The sequence below is a fragment of the Malaclemys terrapin genome, chromosome 17 (assembly GCF_027887155.1).
Source record: "Malaclemys terrapin pileata isolate rMalTer1 chromosome 17, rMalTer1.hap1, whole genome shotgun sequence".
Lineage (NCBI taxonomy): Eukaryota > Metazoa > Chordata > Testudines > Emydidae > Malaclemys > Malaclemys terrapin.
Genome location: NC_071521.1, coordinates 20,627,242 through 20,653,009, shown reverse-complemented (window position 1 = coordinate 20,653,009; position 25,768 = coordinate 20,627,242). Strand labels below are relative to the sequence as shown.

Sequence of the window (25,768 nt, the reverse complement as noted above, 5' to 3'; positions counted from 1 at the left end):
TGGTTATAAAAACCAATACCCCAGTAAAAGAAAAAGGTTCTCCTGATCCCAAAGGACCAAGCCCCAGACCCAGGTCAATATACAAATCAGATCTTTCCCACAAATCACGCTACTGCCAATCCTTTAGAATCTAAAATCTAAAGGTTTATTCATAAAAGGAAAAAGATAGAGATGAGAGTTAGAATTGGTTAAATGGAATTAATTACATACAGTAATGGCACAGTTCTTGGTTCAGGCTTGCAGCAGCGATGGAATAAACTGCAGGTTCAAATCACGTCTCTGGAATACATCCCCGCTGGGATGGGTCCTCAGTCCTTTGTTCAGAGCTTCAGTTTGTAGCAAAGTCCCTCCAGAGGTAAGAAGCAGGATTGAAGACAAGATGGAGATCAGGCATCAGCCTTATATAGTCTCTTCCAGGTGTAAGATCACCTCTTTGTTCTTACTGTGGAAAATTACAGCAAAATGGAGTCTGGAGTCACATGGGTCAGTCCCTGCATACTTTGCTGAGGTACAAGGCGTATCTGCCTTCTCTCAATGGGTCCATTGTATAGCTGATGGTCCTTAATGGGCCATCAAGCAGGCTAGGCAGAGCTAATCTCAGCTTGTCTGGGATGTCACCCAGAAGCATAGCATAAGTTTGCCATACAGACAGTATAGAGCCAATATTCATAACTTTGACCACAAAACTGATACACACATATAGACAGCATAATCATAACCAGTAAACCATAACCTTGTCCTAGACACCCCATTTGACCCCCTTTATACAAGATTTGGGTGCCACTACAGGACCTTGGTTGCAACAATGATCTATACGGTCCCAGTTTATGTCAATAACGTCACACCCCCAACGCAAAATTGATGCAGGAAGGGATGACACAAACATCACTGACTGCATCCCAAGAGCTCCCCATCCTGGGTTCTGTCTCACTACAGCTAGTATTGGGTTAGAAGCCGTACCAGTGTATAACAGAAATGGTTTATCAAAATCATGTTCAACCACATGATTGAACCTCTTTACAAACTCAAGGTAAAACTTAGTTAGAACAATAGTGGATTGGATCTGCTCTGGCAGCATGGTTCCTGTATGTGTCATGTGATCTTGCCAAGAGCTAAAGAAAACTGCTACTTTATCCATACAAGCTCGGGCAAATGTTTGGAACCCAATTAACATCGAATAAATGCAGATATTAATGTTCTTCATAGTCCAGGAATCTTGGCATTTAGCCATGAAAGCAATATGGTAGTGTGCCTCAGTCTTCCTTTTCATACAGCACATTAGGTCTGGAATGTCTTTTCCCCTGTGAAAAGTTCCCATATTGTTTATAGGCATTACCTGTGAAACCCCAGTGTAACAAGGCCTTTTAACATAACGTGTGTTTTCATGTATTCCTTTTAACATGTTCAAGGGATTCTTCAAAAGATTAGGCACATTGTTAATTACAAAATTTAGCAATAACAACAAGTTCAGTGCAAGTGTCCATCTACAGTCATGTTTGTCATGCCACACCTTTGGCTCAATACCATTGGAGTTTGGGCATTTTAGGGTTAACCTGTGGCTTCCCTTTGCAAAATTCAGTTTTCTCTTTCCTCCTTGTCCTGCAGGATCAAACCCCGATTTCTTTTGCTTAACAGAATTCACTGGCTGATGGGGTGGGCCCTCTGTGCTAACAGCTATTAGCAAGTCCTTCCTTTCCCAGCCAGGCAAGTAATTTGCACTACCCCAGACCAGAGCCAGTCCACCAGTTTTCATATTCGTAACTGCTATCATTTCCAAGGCTGGACTCTGTCTTAAAGAGATACCACACAAATTCAAAGAGTCTGCGGGTGAGAGTTTGCTTGCTCTCCCCCGCATCCTCAAGCATTTAGCCATAAAACTGCTCTGCTCTGACACATCAGTAACCAAATCTGTCCTTAAACCCTGAAGCACAAACTGCTCATTTAAAGAATCAGAAAGGAGACATTCCTGTTCCAACACCATTGTCTCCCCAACAAGTTGGCCCCACACAGCCACTCGGTTATAGGGATGCCTCAATTCCTTAACAACTTTTACTTCCTCTGAGACCTTCTCAAAGCTACCCACACTGGATCTTTTAAAAGGAAAGTCAGAGGATCCATTCACAACAGACAATTTTTGGCTGCTAGGAACTGAAACTTCCTTGATTAAATCACTCTCACACCCTTCAGTTGCAGGGAACTGCTTGCACCGAGTACCATGAGGATTCCTTTCTCCAGGAGCTTTTCTAAGCAGCAATTCACCCCTTACAGAAATTTTGCCCTTACCCTCTTCACCTAGGGCTTGCTCTAAAGGCACACTTTCCTGAGCAACAACAGACTCTGTCTGGGTCTTACTTACATTTAGGATCACCTCTGGCCCATCAGGCAGATCTCTACACAATCCCCTTTCAGGCGAACCCATAGACTTCCTAGATAAAAGGTTAGAAATACTCCCCTTCTCTTTGCCACACACAAGCTTAGGAATTTTTTCCTTTTTGCTACAAGTTGTTAAACTGTCCGTAGGTAACACAACCAAATTACCTTTCTGCTCTCCTTGTGCCCTGGCTAGGGTATCACCCTGATCAGACAGAGTTGTTACACCCTTCTCCAAACACACATGAGCAACAGGCCCAATACAAGCATCAGAATTGTCTGGTCTCTGGGATTTTGCTAAGACACTAACTGGATGCAACCTAGTTACGGTGCCATTCTCCCCAGCAGATGCAAACTTAGGACCATTCCCTTCCTGGGCTTTAGTTGAATTCAGAACCAACTCTGAGACAACTAAATTACTCTCAACCATCACAGGCCGAAAGGCACCTTCTGTCTGCTCCACAGACAAAAAAGAGTTGGAGACGCATTTTTCTTTACTAGACATATAGTTTGGGATTTCATTTCCCTTGTCCCAGCACACCGGGCTGTTCACAGACAACTGCTTGGAGACTGGGGTAGCTTCCTCCATCGGCAAGTCAATACCCCTGACAGACACAGGCACATTTCCTTCACTGTCACTATTCTTCGCACAGGAAACAGATAAGGTATAGGGACACTCATCTTCCACTCTCCTTGCCTTCCCAAACTGCTGACTGGATAAAGCCATCAGTTCACAAGACTGCCTAGACTCATCCAAAATCTCCTTGTTCTCCTCTCCCTTCGCTTGATCTAATTTCAGATTTACTTCTGAGACATTAGATAGATATTCAGAAACTTCATTCACAGCCAAACAGCTACTTTCCAAAGACAAACTTTTGGAGAAACCCTCCATAGGCACAACCTTAGGATCAATCCTCTCTTGTGCCTGGTTTGTATTAATTTGACTGACCATAGCTTTAATATCATTTCCAATCATAATATCCTTAGGGATTATGTCTTTTACTCCCACAACCATGGTGCCCTCCAATCCCTTCCATTTCAGGTGGATTTTAGCCAAAGGCACCCTGACAAAATACTTAGATAAGGCTACAACAGTTACATCTTCACCTGGCAAATAATCTTCCTTCCTGACAAGACTTGCTTTAACCAGAGTAATATCTGCTGCGGTGTCCCTCCATGCCATACACCTTACTCCATTCACTTCGGCACTGCTAATAAACTCTGCGTTATTTCCCCCATATTTAGCTTTAATGTGAGTTCTAAGGTCAAATTCTTCCGAGACCACAGAAACAGCATTTGCACACAGGGCACCAATGCTGGGCTCTGTGTGGCTTGCCTGTGAGTTTACAACAACAGGGTTAGCATTGGCCGTGGCATTTGGGGTTGCTGGTTTTGGGCCGCCCTTCAGTGTCGGGCAGTCTGGTCTCATGTGGCCCAGGATACCACAGTGATAGCATGTAAACTGTTCCGTCCTGGGATGTGAGTTCCTACCCCCCCGGGTCCCCTTGAACTCCTTTAGAAGAGTCAGGTTTATTTTTAAATCCTTCCCTCCTCTTGAACTGGGGAGAATGGTGATCAGTTTTCCCCGGGGTTTTACACCCTTCTCGAGCCCTGTTTTGGGTATGGGCATCCGCAATCTCTGCTGCCCGTAGGACTGACTCAGGGTCCCTGTCACACACAGCTGCTCTCACATTGTCAGGCACAATGTCTAAGAACTGTTCCAAAGTTATTAAATCCAGCAGTTTTTCAAAACTCCCATGAACCTTGGCTCCCATAACCCACTTTTTAACAAAACCCATCAGCTTATGAGCACATTCTACAAAAGTACAATCCTTAGACATTTTAAACTCTCTAAACTTAACTCTGTAAGATTCAGGAGTAACCTTGAACCGCCTTAACACAGAATCCTTAAACCGCTCATAATTTAAGGCTTCTTGTTCCCCCAAGTCATTAAATACCTCCCTGGCTTTTCCAGTCAGTCTGGTCAGCAGGACAGGCATTCGCTGACCCTCAGGGATCTGGTACAGATTGCAGAGGCGTTCAAAGGTAGACAAAAACTCCTCTATATCCTCAGTATCATTGTAAATGGGACACATCCTTTCCCAGTTTTTCTCATGGTGGGGGGGAAGTGGAGTACCAGGTGGGGATGACTTTCTCCGCTCTTCCATTACTTGGAGCTGAAGTCTGGCCGTCTCCTGTTCCATCCTGTGAGTCTCCTGCTCCATCCTGTGAGTCTCCTGCTCAGCAGCGAGCAGCTCTAGACGTCCCTTACGAGCTCTCTCTTCTCTCTCATCAGCCTCCTTCTTTCTTTGATCAGCTTCTTTCTCTCTCTCAGCAGCCTCTTTCTCTCTCTCTCTTTCTAACTCTGCTATTTTTTGCTTCTCCAGCAATCGAAGATCTGCTAGCTTCTGTTCATGCTCAAATTGCAGTTCACTTGTCACCCTTTGCATCCTAATTTTTTCTGCATCTTCTGCAGCCTCAGGTAAGGGCTGTGCTCTTTCCCCCTGATCACTGGCTATTAGCAGATTTCTCAGTTCTTCCTTTGTAGCTTTCTTTCTAAAGCTTATCCTCTTTTCTGAACACAAATTTTCCAGGGTTTTTTTGCCAAGTCCCTCATATCCTCTTTGCTCAGCCATTGCAGCAGCTCTTTAACCAACAAAACTCTCAGTCCCAAAATTCAAATTTGGATAGCGTGGGGTTCTGACCCAAAGCTTAATTGACCTGGTTCTGTGGATCCAAGCATGACTACGCCACTGTGACAATGCGGTTCTGGCAGAACCCAACTGAGAGTGCCAACTCAGGACAAATTGCTCAAATAGGGCAGTTACAGCCCAAGGCCGGGGTTTTTCCACCTCTAAGGCAAACCAAACCAGCCAGATTAAGACTTCGGTCTCACCCCACTGGCTAATCGCAAGTCTCACAAGCAATCTCCTTAGACACCCCAGTTTCCCAGTATTACCACCAGTGCCACACGTTATGGGGACAAATGGTTATAAAAACCAATACCCCAGTAAAAGAAAAAGGTTCTCCTGATCCCAAAGGACCAAGCCCCAGACCCAGGTCAATATACAAGTCAGACCTTACCCACAAACCACGCTACTGCCAATCCTTTAGAATCTAAAATCTAAAGGTTTATTCATAAAAGGAAAAAGATAGAGATGAGAGTTAGAATTGGTTAAATGGAATCAATTACATACAGTAATGGCAAAGTTCTTGGTTCAGGCTTGCAGCAGCGATGGAATAAACTGCAGGTTCAAATCAAGTCTCTGGAATACATCCCCGCTGGGATGGGTCATTCAGTCCTTTGTTCAGAGCTTCAGCTTGTAGCAAAGTCCCTCCAGAGGTAAGAAGCAGGATTGAAGACAAGATGGAGATCAGGCATCAGCCTTATATAGTCTTTTCCAGGTGTAAGAACACCTCTTTGTTCTTACTGTGGAAAATTACAGCAAAATGGAGTCTGGAGTCACATGGGCCAGTCCCTGCATACTTTGCTGAGGTACAAGGCGTATCTGCCTTCTCTCAATGGGTCCATTGTATAGCTGATGGTCCTTAATGGGCCATCAAGCAGGCTAGGCAGAGCTAATCTCAGCTTGTCTGGGATGTCACCCAGAAGCACAGCATAAGTTTGCCATACAGACAGTATAGAGCCAATATTAATAACTTCGACCACAAAACTGATACATACATATAGACAGCATAATCATAACCAGTAAACCATAACCTTGTCCTAGACACCCCATTTGACCCCCTTTATACAAGATTTGGGTGCCACTACAGGACCTTGGTTGCAACAATGATCTATATGGTCCCAGTTTATGTCAATAACGTCACAGGGGGCTTGTGCATTTCCAAATGATCCCAGCTGGCTTTACCACATCCCTTTGGTATTGTTACTACCAGAGCTGCTGGAGGTCCCAGCTGAGCTCAGGGCACGGCCCCAAAGAGCTTACGGCCCCAAAGAGCTTACAGCCTCAAGAGACCAAGAGTGGCAAAAGGAACTAAGGCACAGAAAGGGGAAGCGACTTGCCCAAGGTTACCCAGCAGGTCAGTGGCAGAGCTGGCAATAGACCCTGGGTTTTTCATAGATTCATAGATTCATAGATTATAGGACTGGAAGGGACCTCGAGAGGTCATCGAGTCCAGTCCCCTGCCCGCATGGCAGGACCAAATACTGTCTAGACCATCCCTGATAGACATTTATCTAACCTACTCTTAAATATCTCCAGAGACGGAGATTCCACAACCTCCCTAGGCAATTTGTTCCAGTGTTTAACCACCCTGACAGTTAGGAACTTTTTCCTAATGTCCAACCTAGACCTCCCTTGCTGCAGTTTAAACCCATTGTTTCTGGTTCTATCCTTAGAGGCTAAGGTGAACAAGTTCTCTCCCTCCTCCTTATGACACCCTATTAGATACCTGAAAACTGCTATCATGTCCCCTCTCAGTCTTCTCTTTTCCAAACTAAACAAACCCAGTTCTTTCAGCCTTCCTTCATAGGTCATGTTCTCAAGACCTTTAATCATTCTTGTTGCTCTTCTTTGGACCCTTTCCAATTTCTCCACATCTTTTTTAAAATGCGGCGCCCAGAACTGGACACAATACTCCAGCTGAGGCCTAACCAGAGCAGAGTAGAGCGGAAGAAGGACTTCTCGTGTCTTGCTCACAACACACCTGTTAATGCATCCCAGAATCATGTTTGCTTTTTTTGCAACAGCATCACACTGTTGACTCATATTTAGCTTGTGGTCCACTATAACCCCTAGATCCCTTTCTGCCGTACTCCTTCCTAGACAGTCTTTTCCCATTCTGTATGTGTGAAATTGATTTTTCCTTCCTAAGTGGAGCACTTTGCATTTGTCTTTGTTGCCTTCCCTGAGCCTGTCCAGCCCACTAGCCACTAGGCCGCACTGCCTTCCCTTTTCTGCTCCTTCAACCTTCCCATCCTCCCTCACTGCAGACCCCCCGAGCTCCCAGTTTTCAGGGCTATGGCCCAACTCGGGGGAAGGTTCTGTTCTGAAGGAAATGTCCAGTGCCTCCCAGTAGCTACCTACAGTCACAGGGCAGAGGCCCTGAGCATCAGAGCTGGGCCCTGCCTCGCGCTGGGTCCTTCCCGGCCGGCGCTGCCAGGTCTCTGCACTCCGTGAGCAGGCTGGCTTGGCCGAAGGTGAGTTCCAGATCTCAGGGCCAATCCCCGTGGCAGTAAAAGCATTGAGTGTCTGTGTCTCTCCAGCAGCCCCAGAAGGAAGATGCGGGCGGGGCCAGCTGCACCCCCTGGCACCACGGCCTCAGCGTGGAGACAAGAGTTTGCAATGGAAAGCAGCCATGAAAAGCAGGTAAATGGGGAGGGGGGAAGAGGTGGGACAGCAAACAGGTGACACCCCCCGATGGGAGAGGGGAACAGGAGCCATTACTCAGCCCTGTGCAGCGGGAGGTGTCAGGAGGCTGGACTGTCTGTGGGCTGTTCCTGCTTCTATGTCCTGGAATTGCGGCTGTTGCTGGATTCCAGCCCAGCTGGCATGTCCATACTCCCCTGGCTTCCCGGCCACAGCACTGCCCTGACCCTGCTCTGGGTGCCAGTGCAATTCCATGGCCCGCCTCCAGGGGGTGCTGCAGAGCTCCCCTCCTCTATGGCCAGGAGCGGGCGTTCTGGGGACTAGCGACCTGCTCACTGCCACTCCCACCAGGCCAAGCCCTTCTTGCACTGAATGAGCCCCTCTGTGCTGGCCTTGGCCAGCTTCTCCCCCCCACCCTGGGACATGGCCCTGTTCCAAGCGCTGAGGCTGGTGGAGATGGGTGGATTCAGTCATTTTTGCCTTCCAGGAACCGTGGCCCTTTGGATGAGAAACTGAGGCCGGAGCTGCTTGTACTGGTGGGCGCTGCTATGGCCGTGCCCTGACAAGCTGTGGTCCTAGGTAATGCCCTGTGCCATCTCCATGGCTGACTCAGCGCTGACGGAGGCCTAGGGAGCAGGAAATCATCCCTCGAGTCTGGATTTCTCATACAGAACTGACCTGACCTCATGCCTCCGCCTACCCGAGCGGTCCCCAGGGGCTTTACACACCCTGGCTTTGATGCCTGCAATGAAAGTGCCTGGGAACTCGACTGTCTCCCCAGACACCCACTGGCAGAGCGGAGCAACATCTCAGCTAGAGGCTGGCACCTGCTCCAGCTGCCTGCCCTGGTGCCGCTCTGCAGGGAACCCAAGCCCTGGTACAGGACTGGAACCCATAACCATTAGATTAGAGGGAAAGTGGAGACAGTGAATGTTCGGCACACCCCTGGGCAGTGAGGGGCTCTGGGTACAGCCAGGGTGGGCGGCTTGCTGGAGATTAACACACACACACTCAGTGTGTTACTCTCTGACCCCCATAGGCCAATGACAGGAGGGCAGGAAGATTACAGACAGGGCCTGGAGGTGGGGACGGAAAGTGATGAGAAATGGGGGGCCCTAGAGGCCCCCTCGTCTCTGCTGTCCAGCCTGCGGCGCTGACACAGGGCCACCAGCCACAGCTCTCATCTTGTCACACACCCGAGGTCTGCCAGGCCCAGAACTCGCATCCAGGCCCCAGACACGACTCTCCTGGGATTGTCCCTGGAGCTAAATAGCTTTGGAATAAACCGTCTCTGTTCCCTGGGCACAAACAACCTGAGAGAGGGTGCCTGGCAAACTTATTCCCCAACAGCGGGCGCAGCACCATCTCCAGCACACACGTGCACACGCACGAGAAGGGTGTCACACAAGGATTCACCAAACATGCCCGCTCACCAATCGAGGGTCCCGCTCCACGTCATCCACCACAGGCACCCCAGTCACAGAAGCAGCGGCTCAGACCATGCCCCCCCCACACCTGACAAAGCCCCCAAGTGGGACCCCAGGTGAGGGACACCAACGATACCTTTTCTGCAGGAGACGGAAAACGCTGTGGGATTTGCACCCTGGCATGTGCCAGGCTCTTCCGGGTCTAGCTGCAGTAAATCATTTTCAGCAATAAAAGGGAAACCAGGGAGGCGCCGGGCGTGTGTGCAGCACAGGGCGCCTCGCATCAGATGGCGCGTTCACACCCATTCTGGACTACGGGGTCCACATGCATGTTCCTCCGGTGACCACTGCACGAAGTACTCTGGGCTTCGCCTCCCCCACACGTGCACTCGCTCACCGGCAGTGGACACCCGACACAGTCCCAGGAGAGAGCGCCACACAAAGATGTTCAACGCTAGAGGGTGTCACACGCAAAAACACGCTTACACAAAACCACACCCACACACCTCACACCCACATTCACCCACAGAGCGTGCCAAATGTATACAGTACAGTACTGCCAAGGGACGGTCTCACACACACACACACACACACACGGCAATGTCTCCCACAAAGGCCTTGTCTAACATAAGTCGTTGCAAGGCCTTATGGACACACCTCACAATGAGCAGGCCGCCATTGACTCCAGTGGGTCCCCTCCCGTATGCACAGTTCTGTGTATCCCCGTCTGTAGTATCAGGGATCTCAGGAGCACATGTGCCCACATGCACACCCGCAATCATACAACCCCTGCCCCCATGCAGACACACGTGCAGACACACACGTGCATGCAGACACCCGTGCAAATACACAGGTGCACACACATATGGCGACAGAAACGCACACCTGTACCCCCCCCCGACACACGCCTGCACCCCACACGCGTAGACATGCACACACGACTGCGCTGCGGTTCAGCGAGGGGCGCCCCGGGGGGTCACACCGGCCCCTTGGCAGAGCCGTGCCCAGGGCAGCCGGCCTGTAGATGGTGCTGCTCGCCGGGCCGGGCCGGTCCCTCGCTGCCGGAGGAAGCAGGAAGCGCCGGGAGCCGGGAGTCGGGAGCGCGGTCTAGGGGCTCTCCCCGGCCATGGTGAACCTGGGGCTGTCCCGGGTGGACGACACCGTGGCTGCGAAACACCCGGTCGGTGGCAGGGGCTGGGCGGCGCTGGGCAGCGGGGCGGGAGGGCTCGGATGGGGGCCCCGGCGGGGCAGGGTCCGGGGCAGGGCGCTCGGTCCCCGCTCGCTGCTCGGCCGGCGCCCGGCGCACGGGCTGCCCCCGGCGGAGGGGGCTGGTGGCCGGGGGCTGCGGGGAGCAGATCGGGGCTGTGCGCTGCCCCCAGCCCGGGCCAGGACCTTCCCTCGCCAGCAGCCCCGGGCTCGAGCGGGCCCTGCCCAGAGCCCGGGCCCAGGGCAGCGGTGGGGTGAGGGGCCGGGGCCGCCAGGGGCAGGACCGGCTCGGAGAGGCGGAGCGGGGAGTAGCGGGCATTGCCCTGGCCCCGCCGGGTGCAGGTGTCCTGTTTTCATAGCGGGGCGCGGCAGGGTTTGCCCCTGGCGGGCACTGGGAGACGGGGGGGGACAGGAGGCGCTGGGGTCCCCGAGCCGCCCGCCGGCACGTCGGGAGGGACAGGTGAGATCCCCGGGCAGGTGGCGGGGGTGGACTCGAGCCCAGGGTTTCCTCGTTTGTGGTTTTCACCCCATCTCATCTGCTGCCCCCAACTCCCTTTCCAGGGGCTGCAGGAATACGCTGCGTGCCAGTCCCACGCGTTCATGAAGGGCATCGGGACCTTTATCACAGGTAGGGTGCAGCGGGCAGTCCTCCTGCTCCTCTGCAGGCAGACACCGTCGGGGCCACTGGCCATCACGGGGCCTCGGGGGTCCGGCCAGGCACTAACAGCCACTCCCCCCCCCCCCCAGCTCTTCGGCTCTCACTGCCCATTTGCATTCGCCCCCCCCCCGGCCCGCTCATCCAGCTCCCAGCAATGGACCGGCCGGAGCACTGGGGGCTGAGCCAAAGCTCTGGGCATCTTCCTCTCTCTGAAGGGCTGCCCCCCCCCCCCCGACTTTGCAGAGTTTTGCTGGGTTTAGCTGGGGCTGCAAGAGGGACCAGTTCAAAGCCCAGATGCTCAGTGTGACAGTGCATGACTCCTCCCGGGGGCTGAGCCTGCAGGCGTTGGTCTCCAGGCCATGCTGTCCTTAGAGCTAGGGGCCAAACTGGGTTGGGGCTGTTGGTACATGGGTGAGAGTCTGTGGGAAAGGCAGGGCACTGCAGGAGTGATTCAGCTGGTGGCACTCCTCCCCCAGTGCCCCAGCCTGGCACTACGGGCTGCCATCTTTTGGAGGAGAAATCAAAGCAAGGTCTCATCCATGTATAACTATCTCCCGTCCGGTGGGACTTTTGCAGGAGTCAGGGAATTAACCTGGCCACTTTCAGCTGGGTTATTGCATCCTGCCCCCCTGAATTTTCCTGCAGCTGCAATTGGCTCTGGTATTCGCAAGAGTGTTGTATTAGCAGGAGTGTTGTAAGCAAGACACAAGAAGTAATTCTTCCGCTCTACTCCGCACTGATTAGGTCTCAGCTGGAGTATTGTGTCCGGTTCTGGGTGCCACATTTCAGGAAAGATGTGGACAAACTGGAGAAAGTCCAGAGAAGAGCAACAAAAATGATTAAAGGTCCAGAAAACATGACCTGTGAGGGAAGATTGAAAAAAAACTGGGTTTGTTTAGTCTGGAAAAGAGAAGTCTGAGAGGGGACATGATAACAGTTTTCAAGTACATAAAAGGTTGTTACAAGGAGGAGGGAGAAAAATTGTTCTTCTTAACCTCTGAGGATAGGACAAGAAGCAATGCGCTTAAATATTGCAGCAAGGGCAGTTTAGGTTGGACATTAGGGAAAACTTCCTAACTGTCAGAGTGGTTGAGCACTGGAATAAATGGCCTGGGGAGGTTGTGGAATCTCCAACATTGGAGATTTTTAAGAGCAGTTAGACAGATATCTGTCAGGGATGGTCTAGATCGGGGGTCTCAACCTTTTTCTTTCTGAGCCCCTCCCCCAACATGCTATAAAAACCTCCACGGGCCCCCCTGTGCCACAACAACTCGTTTTCTGCATATCCAGTCGATGAAAAGCCAGGGCTGGCATTACGGGGTAGCCAGCAGGACAATTGCCTGGGGCCCCACGCCACAGGGGCCCCCGCAAAGCTAAGCTGCTCAGGCTTCGGGTTCAGCCCTGGGCCCCAGTGAGTCTAACGCTGGCCTTGCTCTCTGCTTATTTTGGCGGCCCCCCTGAAACCTGCTCGTGGCCACCCAGTGGGCCCCGGACCCCTGGTTGAGAACCACTGGTGTAGATAATACTTAGTCCTGCCATGAGTGCAGGGGACTGGACTCAATGACCTCTCAAGGTCCCTTCCAGTCCTATGATTCTTCACTTCCTGTCCTAAATTGTTACCCTGGAGGGGCTGCATTCAGTGTTGGCTGAAGGGATCCCTGTATTGTATAGTCAGCAGTGCTTGTTCTGTGCTTTGGGGTCTCTGGATGGAAGGCACTACCATTGCCATGTGTTAGATTGCGCTGATGCCCAGCGTGTGCCGGGCACCTTCCAAACCCAGAGGGCGATGCAGCCCCTGCCCCGAGGAGCGTGCAGGCTGCGACAGAGAGGTCAGCTGCAGGAACTGCATCCACACTCACGCGGGTCTCGTATTAACAGGCATCAGCGCAGCTTTCGTTCTTCAGAAGCTGATAAACAAGAAGCTGCCCTACCCCCTGCAGTGGAACGTGCTGCTGTCTGTAGGTCAGTACTCAATGCACGCTGGGCCTCTCGGTCAGCCCCCGGCCCCCAGAGGTTCCATCAACGGGGCAGGCATGCAGCGTCTGCCCTTCATGGTTACACTCGTAGCAGTCCAAGGTCCTGGGGTTTGCCTGTAGTTCACGAGAGCCGGGAACAGGACTCACAGCTCTGTCTTACCAGAGGAGGATCCTCCCTCGCTCCCATCTATCTATTTCTGTGTGATTTATTGAAACCCCTGCTTCCCTTTAAAGTGCTCAGACTGGCTCAGGCCACTTGCGCTCACCCCCCCGCCCCAGTGAGTGTGTTTGCAGTGGCACCTGTGGACTTCCAGGGGCTCGCTCCCGATTCACGCGGGTGAAAGTGAGATCAGAATCCGAGTGACGAGCAAAAGGCGGCTCAGAAACTGCCAGCCCTTTTCATGCAGCCCCAGCTGTTCTTCACAGAGAGCAGGACCCCACCTGCTGGGAAGCCTCTGCTTCCAGAGGGACTTGGAAACACCCCTGCCTGTTGGTGCTTTTAGTTGCAGGTTCAGTTGCCAGCTACGCAGTGACCAGGGTAGAGACCCGGAAGTGTTCCAACCTCTGGATCTACCTGGAGACAGGACAGTCCCCGCAGGGAGTAGCCAAAGGTGAGAGGCATTCAGTGCCCAGGCAGCAGTCACCTGCTGTACTTGGGGCTCCGTGTGGCTGGTTTCACTTGGGCTGCATCTCCATTTCTGAAGGGTCCAATAGCGTCCTGCGCTTTGTCATTTAACCAGTCCGGGGTGGCAACAATCGCTATACAAATCCCACACACCTACAGAGCCCAGGCTGGAATTCCAGGCCTTCCGCTCTTGTGCTCAAGGAGAATCCCGTTAATTCCTAGTGTCTCTCCTGAAGTTCCACAGGAGCTGTGCAAAGGGTTCTTAGTCCCCAGAGAAGGATGGGGGATGGGATGGAACGGGCTGAGAGCCCCCCTACAATAGCGTCCTGGGGTCATGCTGGTCTCTGATCACCTTGTAAGGTGATACTATGCCAGCAGGGAGCACAGGGAAACACACCCAAAAGCAGGTGAGTGCGGGTGTCTCTGCTGGGATCCCGGGAGCCTGGTGTGCCGTCTCAGTGAGTTACACCAGGTGGCGGGGGGTGTGTGTTTTTATCAGTGTTCCTGGCCGGTCTGAGTTCTGAACAGTTTTCTCTCATCTATTGCAGAAAATCTCCACAATCCAGATCCCACAGAGAATGCAGAAACGAGGGTGAGAGGAAACAAATATGGAGACAACATGGAATAGCTGCGGGAGCCTGGAGCTCTGTCCCGACTCCTTTACCAGTGTACCACGTGACCGGGGCTAGAGCCGCATTGCAACACCTGGGGAGCGAGGAACGTCCCCTCCACTGCCCATTCATGAGGCTTGGGGAAGTGCAGGGAAGGATTTAGGGTGGGGTGGACGTGGGGTGTGCAAAGCCCCCAGACGGACTTTGTGTGAGCAGCAAAGGTTGGAAAAGTAATAAAAATATATAGCTAAAAATGGACATTTTGGACCAAGTGAAGTTTAGGGGTGGTCGGGGTCACTTACAGGGAATGTGAAATCATTGGGGGGGCTACTGCGGGGGAAAGGCCCAGGGAGGGGGTGTCCCCCAGAGTGGTCTGGAGGATCCCAGTCACGCTGCTGGGCCCGTCCCTGCCCTGGGGGTCTGTTCTGCCCTCAGTGCTCACATGGAACGTCCAGGAGCATCGATAGCCCGTACGCTCACTAGCGGGAGAGAGGACACCCCCATGTTGACTGCTGCACTAGCGGGAGTTCTGTGTCGGGGCCATCTGACCCCCGCCCTGAGCCCTGCATCGCTATTACACAAGAACTACGTGAAGAGAACGTTCAGGTTGCAAAGTCAAGTGCTCAGAAGTTCAGAAAAGCCCGAACTAAGGTTGTCTGTGTAAATGAATTAATAATTCCATCTTCAGAGCAGGTTCTGAATAGCGTGCAGGGAATAGGCCTAGGGCCACTGGACAATGAGAACACCAGCTGTTCGTGACGTGAGCCCCGGCACTGACTGAGGCAGGGGTCCTGTGGAAAACGTAGCATGAGAGCAGGTAATTAAAGACTGTATCGTAATGCCTGTGCTGGGGGGTGGGGGGAATTAGGGTTGACCAGGCAACTGTAATTCTGTCCTGTCCTAACTTTGGCGTGTTTTGCAACCTTCGTAACGTTCTGTTAACTCCTGGCTTCTGTTCTTGTGTCCTCGCCAATGTTCTCATTATCCCAGGCTAGGTGCTTTACCATGGGGCTAGACCATCGATTATCCTTGTCTTCCATTCCCCTGCCTCAGGGAAAGGACAGCCAATCCGAGACACCACCTGCGACCGGGCCAGCTCTCCTTCGCCCCCAGATTTCACACAGGGGAGGGCGTCTGGACGACAGGAAGCAGAAAGACCCTGCAGCTCTGGGTCCACACTGCTCCTTCCTCCCCCTGCCCTGAGGTGAATGTGTGGGTCTGCTCTCCCTCCCCTGCCTTCTAGACCCACCCGGTTTACCCAAGGGGTGAATGGCAAGGAACCTGGGCTGCTGAGCTCGCTTGGCTGCTCCTGCCCCTCGCTGGCTGTTGGCCCAACTTACTGGCTCCCTTTCTTGCCAACCCAGCCCAGGGAGGGGGAAAGAAGAAGGCCCGTGAGAGCACCGGGCCATTGGAAATACGGCACGGTAGCATTCATCTGCCATGCGTACCAGAACCCCATCAGTGCATCTTAAACTTGCCATCCCCGTCCTGCGGCTGCCTCCCCGTGCCAAGCTCTGTCAGCCCCCTGCAGCCTGCACGTACCGTTTCGATGCCTGCATGAGATGTGCAGGTGGACTCCAGGAACAAGGGCGGGTGGAGGGATATAGCAGCACCATGCCACACCAAGAGCCTGGTGTTAGAACAGGGGGCTCCAGAATTGAGCCCCTGGATTAGACAAGTAAAGGGACACTTAACCATGAGCTGCGTTCCCCAGGGCAGGCAGAGTGACACTTTACAAACCCCAGCCCGCACCCCTTGGGAGGAGTCTCATGCCTGGAGGGAATGTGGAGCGTAGCCAGACCTTACCGAAGGGCTTCTTTGCAGGGAATGCTGCACCGTGGAACTCGAAATGGCTCTCAAAACAATCTAGATTAAGTAGTGTCTACACAGTGGTTGGCGCAATCTCCGTTTTACAGCCCAAAAGCAACGGTAAGAGGCACATGCCCACCCCCAACATCCCCTTCCGTCCAGGCGTGGTGCTATGGCCGTGCCCTGCCTTCATTTCCCGCTTTGGGCCGCCAGTAGGCTCAGCAGGCGTTTTATGCATTGAGCAGCGCCTCCTTCTGGGGGCCTGATTTATTAACAGAAATCCAAGAGCCCAGAGTTCATAGCAGGGCAGCAGAGTCTATCAGTTCCTCATCCAGGCCCTTTACCTGCCAGGCAGTCCTGACCTTGATTCCTTCCTTGGAGCCAGGGCCTGCCAGCTAACAGCAGCTCGCCTCCCAGCAGCACCCAGGCTGGGTCTCCTGCAGCTGGCAGCAAGATCTCTTCGCCTCGTTCTTTTCCCTGGGAGCTCCTCTCTAACTGACCTTTGGTGGTAGTTTGTCAGGTCCAGGGGCTCATTAGCCAGTAAGCCACCTGGGCAGTTACTTACTGGTGGGCTGAGCAGGGCCCTGACTTCCCTTAAAGGGGCCAGCCACCCTGTGACAACCGTGCTGTAAGAACATGAAGGTTGCAGTCAAGCACTCAAAAAATTTGCAGAATACCAGAATTAAGGTTTCCCGTGCAACCGTACATCTCTCCCTTGTGTTCGCACATTGTGCTAAAGGTGTTAATCACATGATCACATGCGGTTTTATCCCCACAGGACCCCAGCCTCATTCAGTGCACAGAATGGCTGATCTGCTGGAAAATAATCAGGATTGTGTAGAGGAGGAGGCTGGTGTCTGTGAGATCCCCGCTGCATTTGTTGCAGAGGCTGGAAGGTGTGTAGTGAATACGGCCAGGATCTGCAGGAAGACACAGGATGGGCTCTGCCCTGGAGCACTGGCTTCTAGCCAACCCTGTGCCACGGAGCTCCTGTGTGATGCTGGGCAAATCACTTAAACCAAAATGTTCTGAGATGGCTACTGTGTGGTACCCAATGGGAGACCGAGGGCGGGGGAGATTTTATTTGCAGAAGGGCTGAGTCCTTCCAGCTGCATCTGAAGTCAGTGGCAGCGATGCTTCGCCCATGTAAAGTGCTTTAATCTCGGTGTTAGTTCCCCAGGTGTAAAAGGAGGCTAACGCTTCCCTCCCCCCAAAGAGGGGTTGTAAAGCGAAATTAACCACGCTGTGTGAAGAGCTCTAGTACTACAAGGAGAGCAGCGTAGACAGCCCTGAGGAAATGAACAATCCTGTGTACGGTGCAGGGTTTGACTGGCGTGCAGTAAATAACGCACGGGGCTACACAGTGACCACGGCGGATAAACAGCAATACTGACTAGCAACCCGTTCAGCCAGCGCCACCTGCCTGGGCCCTGAATGAGGCACAGCCCCGTGGAACACAGACTAGGTGATCAGTTGATGAACGAGTAGGGCCGAAGGGCTAAAGAAAGGCTGCGCCGGCACCGTTGGTACAGCAGTTCTTGACTTCGCAAGCATAACAAATGTTTAACTGACTGGTTTGGATTGTAAGTCTCAGCGTTCAGCTTGTGGCTGTGTCTGAAGACCACAACCAGGTTGGCCCCGGCCTGCGAGGCCCTGTATTCCAGTGACTGGCGTTCCTTCCTCGGGATTCACACCCTGTTCATTTCACCCCCTTTAGCGGCCTGATGGGCACTTGGTTCCTGCTTTATAACAACCTCTCTGGAGCCCACACAGACCCTTTGCCCCCATGTTCCTGGCTCCCCCAGGAAGAGGCCTCCAGCACTTTCCCTCAAAGGACTGGGGAGAGATGCAGAGCTCACGATTCCTCCCCCACTGGGCGTGGTCATAGTTTCCCCGCTTCACCGCAGCCAGGGTCTGTCCTTCCCTCCTCAGGGAACTGAGGGGGCCAGTTCACAGCAGGGCTGTATCAGTGACTGCCCCACCAGGCCTTCCCACTGCCTTTTGTGCCCGTTATTTTTCACAAGGCTGCTCTCAGCTCCTCTCTGCTCCCTGGCACCATACTCACTGCTGTGCCGATGCCTCCTGCTCCAACCAGGCTCTGCTCTCCTCCTACAGTCTCTGTTGATCACCTCTCTTACTCCCCCAGTCAGCAACACTCCAGCCCTAAGGTCTAGTGCACCTCAGTGGCAGGCTTCCTGGGTTCTGGTCCCAGCCCTGCCACTACTGTGTCTCTCGAGCTGGGATAAATCACTCACCCTGTCTGGGCCCTACTTTGTAACCCACTAGAGAGAAAAGACAGGTCACTGCTGAATCGCTCCAAATTGATTTTATTGACGCAAATGAGAGTCAAATATCATCTCCCCTTTCCAAACCTCTGGAGACTATAAACTGTTGTGTGCCCCAGGTGGAGAGGACCGAGGCCCCTGCAATAGCAGGAAACTGATTCAGGTGATTATGCCCACAGATTCCTTGCTCCACACTGCAGAGGAAGGCAAAACACTACCCAGGTTCCTGCCACTCTGACCTGGTGGAAAATTCCTGCCTGACCCCAAATCTGGCCATTAATGTGACCCTGCACACGTGAGCAAGAAGCAGCCAGCCAAGTAGAGGAGTCAGTGTACCACCACAGAGGAGTGGTTATCTCAGCTATTCGTCGCCAATACCTGATGCTTCAGAGGAAGGTGAAAAATCCCCAGCATGTATCTGACCATTGTGCATGGAGAGGGCTGGGGGAGAAATTCCTTCCTGATCCCTGAAGGCAGCTGGTTGAAGACCTGAAGCATGAGATTGGGTTATAGTCATCATCTTAATCATAGAATATCAGGGTTGGGACCTCAGGAGGTCATCTAGTCCAACTCCCTGCTCAAAGCAGGACCAATACCCAGACAGATTTTTGCCCCAGATCCCTAAATGGCCCCTTCAAGGATTGAACTCACAACTCTAGGTTTAGCAGGCTAATGCTCAAACCACTGAGCTATCCTGCCAAGGGGCAAGTGTTCTGAGCATGGCGAGGGCAATGTAGAGCTTCCTGTTCTCTCCGTGGCCAAGAAGGGAGGGTCCCATGCCCAAGTCCCACTCTGCCAGCTGGGCAGCCACTTAGTTCTTCACCCCCCCCCCCCCCGAGCTGCAAAGCCCTTTGTACTCCCATGGCAAGGCATCAGCCACCTCCATCCAATGCCCACTCTGTACCCCCTGGCTCACAGCTCCTTTCCCTGGCCCTGACGCACACGTCTGCCGTGGGCTCTCCAGGCGTTTGGTACCTTTGTGATGGATCATCTGTAACCCATGAAGACAATTTGCCCACGTCCTCTTAAGTAACAGTTGAGCACTTACCTGCCCCTCGTTGGCTCAGTGGCGCTTTCCAGAAGGAAGAGGATCTCTTGACAACTTTCTGGTTGACACTTGTTTGAAGGCAGCCCGGGTTTTAAAAAAAACAAACCAGACACACAACGTAACATTTCCATCTTGTTTTAATAAAGGTTTCATGAGCAAAAGGGTGGTAGAGGGCTTATTCCTTCACCCTCCCACTTCCCTGGTCCTTCTCGCGTGAACAGAGAGTGACAATACCCAAAGTCCAAAGGTGCAAACAATTCGATGTTTATTAGGGTGAACTTCCAGCAAGCTTAAATCCAAGTTTCTTTTTCCTTATTTTCAAATCCCAATTTACTTCCTATTTGCTCCTAATTGATATAGTAATATTCTCAGCGATACGTGAGGATGTGACCGCACGCTTCCCAGCCTACGGCTGCCCCTGCTTCTTAGCCGAAGGCCTTAGCCTAAGAACAGGGCCTCAGACTGTCACAGCGAGAAAAGGCCCTTACACAGGCAGACAGTGATTTTGATTCTTTCTTTTATACCTCTAGAACTAGCTAAATGATAAACATATACCTACAGGCCTGAATATCTATATCCTAACAAAGGAGGAGGTGAACTGATGGAGTCAGGAAGGGGCAAGTAATCGCCCCACATTGGCTATCAGCCTCCCATTCTCCACTTCTCTTTGCTCAGCCAGCCCCGCTGTGTGGGTTTGTGCCACAGAAGGGGGCCGTCTTCAAAGGAGGAGTAAAAGCACCCACAGCGTCCCCCCTCCTTTATAAAAGTAATCTACAGGAGTGAGCTGGACCAAGACTAAAACCCGCCAAGGAACACAGCCAGGCTGTCTGAGGAGCAGAGTCAAAGCTGGCCCTGTTCGTTAGGGGACAGTCATTGACGGGGACTCGCCATCTCAACGGCTGGCCAGAGCCCCTGAGGAAAATGAACAGGTTTGTTAAAAAACACTCACTGTCCGTAAAAACAGGGTGTCCCTAGCAGGTATCCCATCGGGTCTGAACGGCACATTAGAAAAATCCACCCCGGGGGTTTCAAGTAAAGAACTCTCTTGTCCTGAAGCTACGCCCAGAACAACGGCTGTCCAGTTGTCAAATCACAAGTGAGCTGCCTCCCTTCGTCTCACTGGATTGCTGAAAGGTGACAGCTAATGAGCTCACCGTTGGACAGCGCCATCTCCTCACCGGAAATGGGGCTGCGCCGGCGTGAGCCACAGAAGGACTCAAAATCAGCCAGTGACTGAAAAGGTCTGAGGCAGAAAACTTGTTTCAGGAGTTCGCTGTAAAGTTGATTGAACTGGCCCTGGGCTGCCCAGCAGAATAAAGCTGTTTGAGAGCAAGCACCCACCTTTAGAGCAACCAAAGCCTAAATGCATCCTGGGATGTGGGTACCAAAAGGTGACGACTTCTTGGGCAAAAGATAGAGAAGCGGAAAGTGAATTTTCGTAAAGCAGCAAGGTGTCATTGCTTTAATGTGTGTGTAATCTAAAGCACCAGAGGAACTCGCAGGAAACCTGGCATTGGGCTGCAGTTTATCTCATTTTTTGTTACATCTATCAGGGAATATTGGGAGAAACTTGAAATAACATTAAACGGTTTCACGCAGAGAGTGAGGTTCAGTGTGTGGTCTGAGCGTTCAATATTCATAGATTTAGGGAGGAGATGATTAGCTCTGGGTTATAAGTAGCCGGGAAGGCCATTTTGATTTAAATTGATTTTTGGTAACTAGGTGTCTAAACTTCTAACCAATAATAGCAGAATTATTGCTGGGTGTATTGGAATATATCTTTCATTGTTGCTTAAATTGATTGGCATCTAACTGGACTGGCATCCCCACCATCTTAGTACTGAAATCACCTGCTTAGTGAACAGACTGAGGATATACATTTCTTAGTGGGATTATAGTTTGTGATAAATTCACCACTGTGTGATTATATTTAGTGTAAGTTCTTTCTCTGCTGTGAGCGGCTCTTTCCATCCTGATAAATTTCAAGACGGTGACAATCTCTTCAAATTTTCAAATATTGACCTGGATTTTCTCAGCAGCAATTTCCTATTTTCTCTTCCAATTCTCTTTTTGATTGATAAAATAGATACCTTTCCAAAGAAGTCCCAGCTCTGTGCTTTGGCTGAGAACCCCCGACGGAGGTGACACTGTCAGCTGAGCTCCCCAAAGGCATAAACTATCGCATAGGCTGCCTGTTGTCCCTACAAGGAGTGCAGTCACACCAGTCCCAGCAGTTCTGCTGCAAGCCCGGAGCTTTGCCTCAGGGAACGTTTGGAAGAGCTCAGTGTTCTACTGTCTCCACCCCACTACAGGTGTCTCGGGGTAGCTGCCCTTTAACAAAGTTTATTTCCCCTTTCATCTAAAATCCTCCCCTGGGTTTACATTGTTATGTTGTTTTGTGAGCATTAAAACACACAAATCCCTATTTGATCTTATCTGGAACTAAAGACAGACCCTCCCTGTCCCCAGGCTGATTAGGCTGGGGGTAGAAGGTTTGGGTCTCAACATGCCCTGGCCCGGTGTGTCTTAGCGGGCAGCTCAGAGGTGGTTTCAGGTCTCAGTGCTGTGCGAGGGAGCCCTGAGCATTTTCTCCATCACGCCAGGGGGCTGGTTTACGATGCTCCCTAAGGTACCCAGGGCCCCCCCCCGTTGAATTACACACCTGCTCAGGCTCCACCCCCACCCTTCATCTTGAAACTTCCCCCTGGGCAGGAAGGATTGGCTAGGAGCAGCGCCAATTGTAAACAAACAAAAGAGGCAAGGCAGAGTTGTGGTGCTAAGAGTGGAAGCCCCCTGGATTGTCAGAGCCTGTCGTGGGCAGCACTGCTCTGCAGAGATGGAGGGGCTTCCCGGGAGAGAGCCAAATACCACTGAGATCAATGGCCAAACTCCCAGAGACTTCCTGGAGGCTGTGATTTGGCCCTTGCTCAGGGAAGATAGTGCAGGTCCATGGATAACACCCAGGACCCCAAGTCACAAAATCCCTGGAAGGGACAGGACAGGGCTCCGGGCAGGGGGGCTGGAGGGAACAGCCTTCCACAGACGCTTAGGTAAGTAACCCTCTCCACCCTGAACCCCACCCCCTTGGATGTGAGCATAAAAACCTCCCTTCCTTTGCACTGAGCCAGTCGCCTGCTGGCTGCTGCTGTCCGTTTACTATGTGTCTGGTCTCTGTCCAGTGGCAGGCAAAGGAGGATGCCCCGGATCTGGCTGTCCAGGCTCTGATGCTGCTCCAGGGTGCACCAAAGGGGATGCACTAGGAAACCATTGACATTTGCTCCTCATGCAGCTCCCTGGGTGTCAGTTCTCCTCTTCTGTCCGCTTCTCCAGCTTCCAATCAGGGAGGAAAGAAAGGCAACAGGACTGGTTTCCCTCTGGGCTACAAACAGGCAGCGGGGAGGGACAGGGCCTCCAGGAAACGCTCACATCTGAAGTATGTTGGATGCTGGGCCGCCTGCCAGGATCAGTGGAGCTCACGTCAGCTCCAGGGAGCCACGTCGCTCGGCCTCTCCTGCCCCCGTCCTACATGGTGCGGTGCTGCTTGCCAGACCGGAGCAGGCAGAACGCTGTCCCCAGTGCCATCAGGATTACCGCCACGAAGAGGACGACGAGGACGACCCAGGAGCTGTAGTTCGCGCCCTTTTGGAAGCCCACTTCCTCAGCCGGGATCATGTTGGTGAGGTTCAGCATGTAGCCCAGGGCCCAGCCGATGGAAGTGTCCCCAGCCTGTGAAAACAGCAAGACAAAGCAGCTCAGAGTCTTGTTAGTAACGATGCCTCATGAGGGTACGTCTACACTGCAGTCAGACACCTGCGGTGGGCCCCTGCCAGCTGACTCGGGGTAAGGGGCTCGGGCCAAGGGGTTGTTTCATTGAGGTGTAGACGTTCCGGCCTGAGCTCTGGGACCTTCCCACCTCGCTCCAGCCTGAGCCCAAACATCTGCTGTTGCAAAAAAAGCAAACATGATTCTGGGATGCATTAACAGGTGTGTTGTGAGCAAGACACGAGAAGTCATTCTTCCGCTCTACTCTGCTCTGGTTAGGCCTCAGCTGGAGTATTGTGTCCAGTTCTGGGCGCCGCATTTTAAAAAAGATGTGGAGAAACTGGAAAGGGTCCAAAGAAGAGCAACAAGAATGATTAAAGGTCTTGAGAACATGACCTATGAAGGAAGGCTGAAAGAATTGGGTTTGTTTAGTTTGGAAAAGAGAAGACTGAGAGGGGACATGATAGCAGTTTTCAGGTATATAAAAGGGTGTCATAAGGAGGAGGGAGAGAACTTGTTCACCTTAGCCTCTAAGGATAGAACCAGAAACAATGGGTTTAAACTGCAGCAAGGGAGGTCTAGATTGGACATTAGGAAAAAGTTCCTAACTGTCAGGGTGGTTAAACACTGGAACAAATTGCCTAGGGAGGTTGTGGAATCTCCGTCTCTGGAGATATTTAAGAGTAGGTTAGATAAATGTCTATTAGGGATGGTCTAGGCAGTATTTGGTCCTGCCATGCGGGCAGGGGACTGGACTCGATGACCTCTCGAGGTCCCTTCCAGTCCTATAATCTATGAATCTATGAATCTACACCACAGTTAGCTTTTTAGCCAGGGATCTGTGAGCCAGCTGGCACAGGCCAGCCGCGGATGTCTAACTGCAGTGTGGACGTACCCTCAGAGGCTAGGAGTAGGAGCTGCAGTAGCAAAGGGAATCTCCCATTACCTTGTCTGTTCCCCCCGCATCTACCGTGACCCTCTCCTGGTCTCTCTCATCATCATCATCAATTCTTAGCCCTCGCTCATCCTGAGATCTCGAAAGGCTTCACAACGGTGGGCAAAGACCAGCTGCATTGTCAAGGTGGGGCAACGGGAGGCCCAGAGGAGCTGTGACTCCCAGCAAGCCAGTGAGATGACTAGAACCCAGGCGCCCCCGTCCTTTGCTCCATTCCCAGGACCCTGCTACCTTTAGGCAACAGAACGCAGCAGTTCTGGAGCCCAGTGCACAGCCCTGCACTCGGTTACTACCATCCTGGCAGTGCCTGAGGACTAACGGGAATGCGTGGAACAGAGCCGCTGGTGCTGCTCCTGGGCGGGGCTCCTCCTCGTGCCCTGCTCCCCATGCAGTGCTGCCGGTTTTCTTCGCCCCTGCGGTCTGTTTACAGAGGAACTGGACTCAGCCAGATCCTGATCTTTTTTACACCAGCGTAAATCCAGTGTAACTCCACTGATCTCAGTAGAGCCACTCCTGATTTACACCAGAGTAACTGAGATCGGAATCTGGGCCGAGTTTACATCCTCCATAGTCAGGAGTTATTTTCTCCCTGGGAAAGGGCCGTGTGAAGTTCAGCCCGATGTGGCCTGTTCCCCCCAAGGCTAAGGAGGTGTTTAAGAAGGTATGAATGGCCAGACTGGGTCAGACCATGGTCCATGTAGCCCAGTGTCCTGTCTCCAACAGTGGCCAGTCACCGAGCTTCAGGGGGAGTGTACAGAACAGAGCAGTTCTTGAGAAATCCACCCCTGTCACCTAGCTCCAGCTTCTGGCAGTCAGAGGTTAGGGCCACCCTAAGCATGGGGCTATATCCCTGACCATCTTGGATAACAGCCATTGATAGGCCTATCCTCCGTGAACTTATCTAGTTCTTTTTGGAACTCAGTTATACTTTTGGCCATCACAACATTCCCTGGCAGTGAGTTCCACAAGTTAACTGTGTGTCGTGTGATAAAGTCCTTCCTCTTGTTTGTATTAAACCTGCTGCCTGTTAATTTCATCTGGCGACCCCTGGTTTTTGTATTGTGGGAAAGGGTAAATAATACTTCTCTATTCATTTTCTCCTCACCATTCATGATTTTAAAGATCTCTATCATATCCCGCCTTAGTCGTCTCTTTTCAAAAATGAACAGCCCTAATCCTTTTAATCTCTCCTCAGACGGAAGCTGTTCCACACCCCTGATTATCTTTGCTGCCCTTCTCTGAACCTTTTCCAATTCTCCTGTGTCCTTTTTGAGATGAGGCGATCAGAACCGCACACAGTATTCATGGATTTATAAGGTGGCATGGTGATATTTACGGTCTTATTTTCTATCTCTTTCCTAACAACCACGAACATTCCATCAGCCTTTCTGCTGCTGCCCACTGAACGGAAGTTTTCCGAGAACAATCCACAATGGCCCATTGGCCATTTCTCCTCCTCTGAGGCATCTTCTCCAGCTCACAGAGTGAGCAAAAGCAAAAACCAAAAGCAACCATCTGACCTGGGCACCCGTCAGGATCCCTGTCCCTGCGAAAAGCCTTTAGTCGAGTTCATTTCCTGCCGGGATCCTGGCAAAACCCATCAGACTAGGGCGTCCCCATGTCCTATGTTGGCAAACAATGACAGACACGGACAGATGTTGCATGGCAGAGCCCGGCTAATGGCAGGACCCCATCTGGGCCGA

General features: G+C 52.1%; 3 protein-coding genes across 6 annotated transcripts in view; 2 read left to right on the top strand and 1 right to left on the bottom strand.

The window, feature by feature from the left end:
* The window catches only part of LOC128825067 (uncharacterized), a 30,275-nt gene extending 20,939 nt beyond the window's left edge, over positions 1 to 9,336 (top strand). For 3 of the 4 annotated variants that reach the window (XM_054007106.1, XM_054007104.1, XM_054007103.1), the window contains exons 14-15: positions 7,601 to 7,703; positions 8,191 to 9,336. In XM_054007106.1, the coding sequence (XP_053863081.1) occupies positions 7,601 to 7,703; positions 8,191 to 8,266 (179 nt within the window). In that variant the 3' untranslated portion in view covers positions 8,267 to 9,336. The remainder of the gene's footprint in view (positions 1 to 7,600; positions 7,704 to 8,190) is intronic. The other variant, XM_054007105.1, reaches the window with a different exon arrangement.
* An 857-nt stretch (positions 9,337 to 10,193) lies between these two features.
* On the top strand, positions 10,194 to 14,464 carry TMEM141 (transmembrane protein 141). Its single transcript, XM_054007398.1, has 5 exons — positions 10,194 to 10,310; positions 10,898 to 10,964; positions 12,873 to 12,956; positions 13,474 to 13,581; positions 14,144 to 14,464. The coding sequence occupies exons 1-5, from the start codon at positions 10,257 to 10,259 to the stop codon at positions 14,221 to 14,223; spliced, it is 393 nt and encodes a 130-aa protein (XP_053863373.1). The 5' UTR covers positions 10,194 to 10,256; the 3' UTR covers positions 14,224 to 14,464.
* Positions 14,465 to 19,467: 5,003 nt separating this feature from the next.
* The window catches only part of ENTPD2 (ectonucleoside triphosphate diphosphohydrolase 2), a 48,267-nt gene continuing 41,966 nt past the window's right edge, over positions 19,468 to 25,768 (bottom strand). Inside the window, exon 9 of the mRNA XM_054007715.1 lies at positions 19,468 to 23,074. Coding sequence (XP_053863690.1) covers positions 22,871 to 23,074 — 204 coding nt within the window. The 3' untranslated portion in view covers positions 19,468 to 22,870. The remainder of the gene's footprint in view (positions 23,075 to 25,768) is intronic.